This window comes from Orycteropus afer, unplaced genomic scaffold (genome assembly GCF_000298275.1).
Source record: "Orycteropus afer afer isolate SDZICR_OR568_19922 unplaced genomic scaffold, OryAfe1.0 scaffold00205, whole genome shotgun sequence".
In the NCBI taxonomy this organism is placed as follows: domain Eukaryota; kingdom Metazoa; phylum Chordata; class Mammalia; order Tubulidentata; family Orycteropodidae; genus Orycteropus; species Orycteropus afer.
The window spans coordinates 2,781,467-2,793,178 of NW_006921792.1; the positions used below are offsets into that span (position 1 = coordinate 2,781,467).

At 37.0% G+C, this 11,712-nt stretch overlaps 1 protein-coding gene across 1 annotated transcript in view; it reads right to left on the reverse strand.

Annotated features, from left to right (window-relative positions):
• Nucleotides 1-6,968: 6,968 nt before the first annotated feature.
• Nucleotides 6,969-11,712, reverse strand: part of C9orf72 (C9orf72-SMCR8 complex subunit) — a 22,864-nt gene continuing 18,120 nt past the window's right edge. Inside the window, exons 8-10 of the mRNA XM_007948141.2 lie at nucleotides 8,800-8,857; nucleotides 7,266-7,375; nucleotides 6,969-7,155 (exon numbers count right to left, since the gene is read on the reverse strand). Coding sequence (XP_007946332.1) covers nucleotides 6,969-7,155; nucleotides 7,266-7,375; nucleotides 8,800-8,857 — 355 coding nt within the window. The remainder of the gene's footprint in view (nucleotides 7,156-7,265; nucleotides 7,376-8,799; nucleotides 8,858-11,712) is intronic.

Sequence of the window (11,712 nt, forward strand, 5' to 3'; positions counted from 1 at the left end):
AGGAGTGGCTGGTGGGTTTGAACCACCAGTCTTCTGGTTAGCAGTCAAATACCTTGGGCAATACACCATGAGAGCTCTCGAGAGTATGTAGGCTAACACTTATTTAATAAACGTTGTTGTTGTTGTTGTTATGTGCCGTCGAGTTGGCCCATTATATACCAGGAAATTAGGCATTGACTGGTGCACAGATATGGTCTCTGCCTTCATGAAACTTAAGGTATCGAATGTTCTAAATTCAAAGTTGTGGCAGGGGTCTGGAAGAACATGACACCTACCTTCAGTTGAACCCTGGCTGGCAAGTAACATTCATCCACGTGAAGAAGGGGATGAGAGTGGTCCAGGCAGTTGGAGCAGCATGTACATAGGTCCAGTGAGAAACTAAAGAGTTTGTTAGGGTCCCACATGAGGGGATGAATGGGAAAAGAAAAGGGTAAAGAGGTTTGCTGGGATAGAATCCCAGAATCCCTTGTGTTTTACCATGAATTGGTGTGCTTTAATAAGCAGATGGGGACATCTACATTCAGTTGCTTAATGATGTTGACAACATCATCCCAAATTTTATTAGGTTCTTACTCTGGGCCAGTTACCCTTCCAAGCATTCTGCATCTTAACTCATTTAATCTTTAAGTAATCCTACGATGTAGGATCTATTCTTATTTCTGTTGAAACGACAACACTGAGGCAGCACAAAAAGGTTAAATATCTTGTCCAAGGTCACACTGATGAGAAGTGGAAAAATAGATACTTGGACCCTGGCAGTCTGGCCTGAGGGCCCATGCTCCTGACTCTACTATATGCCTACAGTGACAAGCAGAAATAGGGTCCTTCTCCGTCAAATTCAGCATAAGCATTAAAGCTGACTTCTCCCATTTGTTCTGGACATCTTGAACAATAACAATAAAAGGACGTCCACATCACTCATGTCTCCAGAACCATCTTAGGAGAGGTACATGGAACAAAATGCTGGGTGTGAGTATTTTTGCAGATTCAGGATCCAAGGAACAAAGAAGCAGAAAAAACAAACAATGGTGTTTTTAAACAATGAATGTTATTTTCCTTTAGCCATAAGGGAGTTTTAAAATCTGACAAACCCATTCATTTTTCAACACATTCCACATTTCCCACTCACAAGCAAATGCCAGAAGGTGCCAGTTTCAGCCAACTCTAAGCTCAGGAATGATTTTCTAAATACTGGTTCAGATTTCTTGAATGTCCACACTCCACGGATGGATACTTACCATTGTTCTAATTAGTCTGATGAAATCTGCTTAGCAATTCATCAAGCAGTTACTTTAAAAAGAACATTTCAGTAAGAGATGAGATAGTGAGGCACAAATGCAGAAACAGAAAATGATAGGGTGTTACTACTTCAAAAAGATTGAAAATCAAGGCCTAAGGTCTTTGAAATTTTAGAGCTAGGCTCAATTTAATGAAAGACTTTCAGGAAAAAATAGTTTCTGATTACATAAAGGAAGAATTTATCCCAATTTGCAGGGAATGATTCTTCTCTGGTGAAGAAAAGAATGTCTTATTTATTATATTAATTTAACTAATATTTACTGGAAGCGTGCCCTGTGCCCAGCACCATATGAGGCACTGGCATGCAAAAATGACAGACATTGCTCTTCCTCTCTAAATTAAAGACGACAGACAAGCAAAGAAATAATGTAATAAAATAAGGGCAACAAAAGAAATATGTACTACACAGACCAGTGGAAAGTGCAGTTAGAGATGAAAGGATTGTGTCACAAAGATTTTAGACTTGTCAGTGATGGTGTCATTAAAGCAGCAGTGCTTACCAGATCTAATGTTAGATGGATCATGCTGTTGTCAATGTAAACAATCGACTGTAGTGGGGAGAGACATGAAACACAGAATGAGTTTTATTCTTCAGGAAAATCTTTCCACAACACTCTGGCACCTCCCCTCCAAACACAAATTTGGAAATTACTTAATCTTTTTAAAGTACTATTTAGTTTCCAAATATTTAAAATTTTTCCTGATACCTGTTACTGGTTTCTAATTTAATTCCATTTTGATCGAAGAACATGCTTTGTATGAATTAAATACTTTGAAATTTGAGACTTGTTTTATGACTCAATATAGTCTATCTTCCTTAACCATGTGCATTAAGAAAGAATATGTAATCTACCGTTGTTGGTAAAGGTGTTCTATAAATGACAACTACATCAGGTGGTTGACAATGTTGCTCAAGTCTTCTATATCCTATGATTTTCTTCTTTTCTATCAAGCATTGAGAGAAAAGTATTTAAATCTCTGACAATAATTATGGATTTGTCTTTCTACTTCAATTCTGCTTTTGTTTCATGTATTTTGAAGCTGATTTTAGGTGACTAAACATTTAAGATTACTATATCCGTTTGAATGACCCCTTTATCATGATGCAATGATCTCCTTTATCTCTAGCAACTTATTTGTTCTAAATTCTATTTTTCCTAATATTAATATAGTCAGTATAAGCAAAAATAATAGCAATATAGCATGGAGTTCATGAGTTCCTGGGTGGCACAACTGATTAACCACTTACCACTAACTTCTGGTAGCATAGTGCCTAAGGCACTTGACTGCTAACCAGAAGGCTGGTGGTTCAAACCCACCAGCCACTCCTCAGAAGGAAGGTTGGGCAATCTACTTCTGTAGTGATACTGCATTGGCAACCCAAGGAGGGGTCGCCATGAGTTGGGTCCGACTTGACGGCACATAACAACAACTAACCAAAAGGTTGGCAGCTCAAATCCACGTTCAGGTGCCTTGAAAGAAATGCCTGGCAATCTACACCTGAAAAATCACAGCCAATGAAAATCCTATGCAGTAGAGTTCTACACTCTGAAACGCTTATGGGCCAGAATTGACTAGAAGGCAGTTGGTTTGCTTTAGAGTTTTGGTACACTTTTTATCATATATTGAAGTAAAATATGTGACCACAACTGCACAAAGTGAGAAGGGGGAAAAGGAAATATACTATTATAAGGTTCTTATACAACATGTCAAATAGTATACACTTGAAGATAGACAGATAAGTTAAAGATGTATATTATAAGCCTAACCAAAAAATTTCTTCCATCATCTAGAGTCCTATTATAACCCTAAAGCAACCATGAAAATGACAAATAGCTAGTAAGCCAACAAAAGAGATAAAATGGAATTGTAAAAAACTCATTTAGTGCAAAAGAAAGTAGAGAAATAAAAAAGGAACAAAGAACAGTGAACATACAGAAAACAAATAGCAAAATGAGAGATTTAACCTAACCCTATCAATAATCACATTAAATGTAATTGCTATAAATACCCTCAATTAAAAGGTAGAGGTTGTCAGACTGGATTAAAAAAGCAGGTAATAGCACCAGTCAGGTACTGATCCAAGCATGTTAAATTCTTTTAAAATTCATGTAAGGTAGTTTTCATCATCCCTTTGCCATTTTAATTATCAAAAAAATGAGTCTCAGAGGTTAAGTAACTTCCTCAGGCATTGTAACAGTGATTCACACATGGGCACTCTAGAGTGTCAGTAGGCCATCAACACTTCCTTCATTTCCCTGCCTTTAGTTAATGAGTACCTACTACATGGAGGCCCTGTGCTAGGAGCTGGCCTGTTGTTGTTGTTATTTGCCATCGAGTCGGCCCCGACTCATAGCGACCCCTCCTTGGGTTTCCGAGGCAGTATCACTACGGAAGTAGGAATGCCCAACCTTCCTTCCGAGGAGTGGCTGGTGGGTTTGAACTGCCAGCCTTCTGGTTAGCAGTCAAGTGCCTTAGGCACTATGCTACCAGAGCGTTGAAATCCAATCTTACCACTCAACAGCTGTGTGACCTTGGGTAACATACTTTACTTTTTAAGCTTTAGTTTCCTCATCTGTATAATAAAAATAATAATACCCCCTTCAAAGTGTGTTGTGATGATAAATTGAGAAAGTCCAGTGTGCGGTGTGTGTTAACTGGGGTGGTTAACTGTTTCATAACTTTAATGTATATCCTGCAAATCACAGAAAAAAAAATATTAATTTGTATAATTCCACATCAAAACCAAAACAGTGTTAGATTAGAACTCACTGCATTTTTGTATAAACTCCAGCTCTCCAGCATTACAGAAATATATGGAAGAAGTAACTGTCTTAAATTTACAGCATTGCTTTTGTCTTTTGAGACTGAGTGATACAGTAACTCAACCATCTTTTAAAGAATTCTTTAAACTGGTAGACTCATGAATGACTTTTATATTTTTGCCCCCTGTAGTGAAAATGTGAATCTTATTTCTTGTTTTATAAAGGGTTTAGAATCTTTACACTTTTACTCTGAATACCTGTACTGGATACATGGAATGAATAACTGCAATTTGGGTTACATTAAGGTCATTATAATAAGATTTTTTTAAAAAAGAAATTTACCAAAGTATAATTTTCCATTTGAGTATTAATACATAATTTTTAAAATCAAAATGCACCCAGGGCGAAACAGAAAGATTTTCTTCCCTTGTAAACATAAGATTCCAGTATCATAGAAAATTCTGAAGTATGTTTTCTTTCAAAAGACAAAGTTAAGAAATGGTTTAGATGTAAGATGTGGTAGTTAAGTTTATGTGTCAACTTGGCTGGCCCTGGTTTTGAGTGGCTGGGCAGTTGGTCAGTTGGTCATAGTTATTCCCCCATGATGAGACTGGCAATGAACTTTATGGTGGAATCTGCAGTGGGCAGCTGAGTAGCTGCTTTAGGGATGTGATCTGCTTCCAGTATATAAGGAAAAGTGTTGAGAAAAGCCTCTGGTGCTTTTTGGCATGTTTAGACCTGTGTGTAGCTGAGTCTTCATTTAGAAGCCTGCCATACTTCCCACTGATCTTGAGACTGTCTCTGGACTTGAACTAGTGGCCTGTCATGTTGGTAATATGAGAATTGTGCCATTTTACTTGTTGACCTTGGCTTGTTAGCCCCAGCAGTCAGCAGCTGCCTGAGTGAAGAGACACTGGTAGCTCCAGTGGGCCAGAAGCAAGAGGCAGAGCTGAAGCCCAAGGTTGAGGGGCTTTCACCCAGCCCTTAGGACCTGGCACTTTGACCTCAGACTTCTAGCCTCCAAAACTGTAGTAAGAGAATAAATTCCTGTTTGTTAAGGCCATTCCACCTGTGATACTTCTGTTAGCGCAGCACAAAGTAACCAAAATACAAGATGAAAGCTAATCATCTTCTAATGTCACAGTATTGCTTTTCCTGAAAAAATAAGTGGAAGAGACAGAATTTCTAAAACATTTTATTCAAAATTCTCCATCTAGGAGAAGAGATATATAACAGTGTTTACACATGCTTTAATAACTTATTTCACTGTACAACTTGCATTGTGTATACCAGTAGAATAAAACCAGCAAAATAAAACAATCAGTCAGCATTTAAATAAGAATCTATTCTGTAAAAAGCACTGAGTAAACTATGGGACACTACAAGGTACTATTACAAACTTTTTCATGACTTTGAGTACTAGTCATCTAGGTCAATGCATATCTAAAAACCAAGATGTCCACATTTTTCTTATTTATGATGTGAAAGGCTATTATGACCTGTTGGCTTCGAATGTGTTCTTTTTGGTTACACTTGGTGGTTGTGGGCACAGGGGGCTCTATCACTTTCAACTCTTTCTTAGAAATACCTTTTCCCTTTTGCATTGCTTCCACAGTTTTAAATAAAAACATTTGTGTTTGTGCATACTACATCAACTCTATTCTAGCACAGAAATATGTTAGTTATTTTATAGCTAGCAAAATGGTCCAAACACATTAAGGAAATAAAGATCACTTAGTTCTGCCAAAGTAGCACCTAGTAAAGTAGCACTTCAGTAAAGTTTCTCCTGCTATTTCTCATATGCAGGCAAAGACATGGCAGCAAGTTAAAAAAAAAAAAAAAAAGGACAGAAATATAAGAAGAAAGACAACCTAGAAACTGTTCTCTGCTCCTGAAAAAAAGATCATAGTAGTTAGTATCCTTTCTATTGCACTTTACAATCTCAGAGTTCAAAAGATTGCCAAATCAGGTGTAAGTTAAGAGTGTACAAGAGGAAAGCAAGGTGAAAAAGACTGACCAGTGAAATCTTCACTTCTTCCAAGTAATTATATTTTCCAAGGAAAAAAAGGCACAGGAGGTGCACAGTTCAATTTGGCTCCAAACGAATAAAAATTAATTTGAAAAGTGGCAACAACTACTACTAAAACATAAAGTCCAATTCACCTGGGCAGAGCTCAACTATACCAGATAATGAATAACCAGAACACTCAAACAAACAAACAAGCAAAATAACCTGACTGGGGTTCACCATAATCAGGGACTATACACACTGCTTGACATTTCTAAATAGACTGACTCCCCTAAGGACCACGTCTACAAAATAGGGTCTGATAATTAATTTCAATTAAACATCTGCTTGATCAATATTTTCTTTCTAAAGCTTAACCTATATGCTCAAGCTGACTTCCTTTCTGTGGAACGGAATGCACTGATGTGATTCAGATGTACTAATTGTCAGCTGATTGTAAAAGTATTACATACAGCAAAATCACATACCAAGGAACACTAAAAAATGGAGAGTCAACTAGTATTTTCCCTAGTTAAAGCTAACTCAGATTTCACTTTGATCCATGTAAACCACGAATCATTAAGTTTCAAAAAACAGTAGTTGTGGTCAAGTTTATATCCTATTATCATTATATCTTTAAAAGACAGCAATAATTTTTATTATAACTGTAAACATAAGATGTATCCCAAGATAGTTCATCCAGGAAAAGAGGTGCCATTCTCACGATGCAGCTGATACTCCCTTACAGATTTCTTGTGACAACTGTAGTGTAACTCCATTAACTGCAATTGCTGAGTAGCACTGTGGGGGCATGACCAGAGGGTTATGTCTCCCACCACTGTGCTACTTTAACAGCAGTCATGATTGTGATGAAATATAATTAACAAGCTACACATTTAAAAAGTCATTAGAACATCCCGTTCTTGTACACTAGTGTAGAAAGGTCTCCCAAAGATAAATGAATGTAGGCCAGGTTTAATTTTTTCAGCTAAAGCCATTATTATGTTAAGATCGCCCTCTGCTGTTAGATCAAGGTCTATCTTCAGGTTCCGAAGAGATTTAAAGGGCTTTTTTCCCTTTTGCCTACAAATAATTAAAAAAAAAAAAAAAAAATTATAATATAGAAAATATCCAAAAGGAGCAAAGAAAATATAATGTACCAGGTATTTTTCTTGTACAGGAGTTTTACTTACGTATCATCTTCTATATATTTTATTAATGTCAAGGCTTTTCTGTGGAGGACAAGTAGAAACTGTGCAAGGAAAGTACTCCTGAGAGATAAACCAGGTTTCAAATGAAAGACCTGCAGGAAAGTGAACCATTTTTTAAATAATTTTTTCCCATTCGGATTATACGGCATGTTTCCATCAGAGTGTGACAGTGTTTGGCAGATAACGCAGATCAGAACAGCTCTCCTCTATCTCTCTCACTGATGCCCCTAACAAATGCGAGTGTGACAGAAATGGTGGGTCTGGAAGCAATCTGACCATGCATTCAAACTCTGCATTCTACTTCAAAATATATCCATGTCTATTTTGATGTTAAAAATCAGGATGTCAGTTACTTCCAGTTATGTTACCTAACATTTTCTGCCCAAGTATCTGAATAAAACTGAAGCTCCCGGAAGTTGAGCCATGTTTATTCTATAGTTTTGAGATTCATATCCCTATACTCTTGGGGGTGACATATATAGAGGCGGTGGGTGGCGGTGGAGGGATTTTATTTCAGCTTGAAAAGCATGAAATTATAGCACAATGAATTATCCTTGAACTTTGTAGTATGTCACAGACCACACTGACCTGGATTCAAAATTTCTAGTTAACATAAGGATCTTATTATTTCAAAGTTACATCAATAACATGGTTTCCTGGCCTGATCCCCAGAATAGTATTATGACAAGGCTCGGGTATATTGAGAAATAAGTCCCATGTAACCTATAATTTTCTTTCAATGTATAATTAGACTTTTTTTCAAAAGATTGAGACAATAAAGATGCTATTCACTAAAGAGAAATGATACTAAATTTTACAAAATATGTTTGTTCAATTAGGGCAAATAAAGAAACAAAAACCAATAAACCAAGCCTATTGCCAATTAGTTGCTTCTGACTCATAGCAACCCTACAGGACAGAGTTGAATTGCCCTGTTGGGTTTCTAAGAATATAATCTTTATGGAAACAACTGCCACATCTCTCTTCCACAGAGTGGCTGGTAGGTTGAACCGCCCACCTTTTGGTTAGCAGTTTTCTTGAGCGTTTTAGCCACTGTGCCACCAGGGCTCCTATAAATAAACAACACCCCCCCCCCAAAAAAAAAAAAAACCAAGCAAAAACCTTTTAGTTATAGGTTAGTACTTGAAATGAAAATATTCATTATTTGAACTGGGGAAATGTTCCATCTTTAAGTGTAAATATAGAAGCCACTCCATTAATAAGTCTAAAGAAAATCATATATACTTTCGAAGAGCAGAGATAGTATGAAAAAATAATGACGATTCTATGATGCAGTGCCTAAGGCATCTGACTGCTAACCAAAAGATAAGCAAACCCACCAGCCGTTTCTGTAAAGATTTACCACCTTTGAAAACCAATGGGGGGTCGCTATGAGTCAGAATTGACTTGAGGGCAGTGGGGTTTGGTTTTTTTGGATACACAGTACAGACATTGTAGGATACACTAAAAAAGAGGTCACATCATTCATTTGGACACTCTCAGGTTCAATATTTACCTGATCTAGGAAGGCTTTTACTAGAGTGTCTCTGTGTAAGACATCTTGAAAAATATTCCTATAAAGAAAAACAAAGTCAAAGTGTTGAAATGCCTATACAATGCTACTTAACACAATTCCAAACCCAGCCAATGAATTAAATTCTTAGAATTGGGATATTACATATAAACATATTTGTATGAATATAGATTTAAAGATCTATATGCATATATTCATTTGTAACTCAAGGATACATCTGTATACTACTACAGTCTGTCAGGGGGTAATTATTTTTCACTAAAGAGCATGTGCAGTTACCAGGAAGGCTATATATATAGATATCTACCTATCTGTTTTTAGTACTAAAAACAATCTCCCGAAAAAAATAAATAAAAATTAAAGAAGACAGCCTTAGGTAATTAGTAAGTGTAATTATCAATTCTTGCTAGGTTAAAAAATGCTGAAAATAAAGCAACAAAAATAAACACACCATCAAAACCACAAGCAATAAACAAAACAAAACATGAAAGTTTAACTTTATACACAGGTAACTTGTAATAAGCACTTTAGGAAGAGAAAAGGTAAAGGGATGAAGTTAACCAACATTAGAGTGGGATTAAGGAACACCCAGATAATGATCTGAAACACCAAGGGGTCTTCATCAACAGACTCACCCTCAGGCAAGTGACGTGAAACAGCTCCCTAAGAAAGTGTTAACTATCTTGGGAATGAGCAGAGTGAGAATTTAAGACATAATTCATACTTGGTATAATTTGTGTCTAACAAGCACCTAGGATAGAGTAGATGCTAAAACAAATTTTAAAATTATTGTTCTTTTCCTAGTCCCTTCATTTTTTTCTCTTACAAAGAAGTAAGAAAGATACAAAGAAGTAAGATCAAAGAAGATCTCCTTGCTTTCTACTTTCCTAAAGAATTTACTGGAATGCTAAATTACACTGAGGTCACCGAGGTAATAAAACATTTAGTAAGGTAAGAGATTTCAAACTGAAAAGAAGGACTGGAAACAGTAAGGAGCAGCATACAATGCCAGGAGTGGCAGGGAAAGAAGTGGAAGTGTGAGTAGAAGTAAATAAACAATGCCTCAAATATCCTAGGTGGCTATGCCAAACTATGGAAAAAGGAAACTGAGGGGGAAAAAAAAAGCATTTCACAAAGACTGGCTGTCTCCCTGGTGGCTGCTGTGGGCCCTGACAGCACTCCTCTGGCCTTGGAGAGAAAACAGGGCTATTAAGCCCAGTGTTCTGAATATACCTGTTCCATTGAATGAATGCCTTGATCACGAATGAGTTGGATAAAAAAAACTTGTTAAAAAGAATATTTCCAGTAACTGAACTTTCATGTATTCATAGTAACTTAAATTATTTTAAAATGTTAAAATGGAAGATAACTTAAAAATAAATGATATCGCTTAAAATAAAAAATTCACTGCCGTTCAGTTGGATCCGACTTATAGCGACCCCTCCTTGGGTTTCTGAGGTGCTATCACTACGAGAGTAGATTGTCTAATCTTCCTTCCAAGGAGTGGCTGGTGGGTTTGAACCGCCAGCCTTCTGGTTAGCAGTCAAATGCCTTAGACACTACACCACCAGAGCTCCCACTGCTTACAATATGTTACAGTAAAATGAATCCAATAACCTACAATCTAGTGGATGAAAACATTGTTTTAGGACAATTCTATGTTCTGAAAATTCACTTAGAAGTAAAACCAAAATTTTAAAATTCATGATATTATCGTCAAATCAACTAAAGAAAAATAGATGGCTAAAAATGAGTAAGACATGTTAAAAGCATATACATATTTACATATACCTGTACATATACCTGTACATATATACATATACCTCCACTAAAAAATAAACAAAAATACTACATGGTTGCAAATGTGTATTATGTTCACCAAGTTCCCCACCAAAAAATTCCCAGCCAACCAACCAAAAAAGGGGAAGCACAAACTAATTTTGACAACTTCTACACATGTATCAAAATTACCAGTATGTGAAAATTTAGTGATCTGGTATTTCAATTTTTACCAAATTATTTTCTCGTCCAATTCCCCTATGATTTTCTAAGATGGCAACAAGGAGCACTGTAGAGCTGAGGAAAGATAGATCCTAATTCACTCATATTTCTGTACCGTAAGACATGTGACACTGAGGACCTCTTGGACGCATTGTTCTTAATCTACATGTTTGGTGAGCACCTTCTGAGTAGCTAGTAGTACTCAACGTGTCTGTTAACTCAGCTCAAAACTTCTCTTAAAAAGACAGGACAGGATTGTTTGTGCCAATTTTACTGCTGCCTTACACATTTAAAGGAGCTCTGGTGGTGCTGTGGTTAAAAAATTAGGTGGGGAAAAAGATGAGGAAGTCTGCTTCTGTAAAGATTTACAACCTAGGATACCCTATGGGGCTGTTCTGCTAAGGGTTACTATGAATTGGAATTGACTCGATGGCAGTGGGTTGGGTTTTGGGGTTTTACACTTAAATCTGTATTATTATAGTTACATTCTACGTGCCAGGCAATATTCTATGCACTTTTAGTTGATTAAAAAAACCAAACCGAACTCCGTGCCTTTGAGTCGGATCCAACTTATAGTGACCCTTCCTTGGATTTCCGAGATGTTATCACTACGGAAGTAGATTGCCCCATTTTTCTTCCAAGGAGTGGCTGGTGGGTTTGAACCAGCAGCCTTCTGGTTAGCAGTCAGATGCCTTAGGCACTATGCCACAAGACCTCCTTTTAGTTGATTGTTCTTATATGCCCTTGAGTCTGACCTGACTCATAGTGACCCCTCCTTGGGTTTCCAAGGCAGCATCATTACGGAAGTAGATTGCCCCATCTTCCTTCCAAGCAGTGGCTGGTGGGTTTGAACCACCAGCCTTCTGATTAGCAGTCATGTGCCTTAGGCACTAT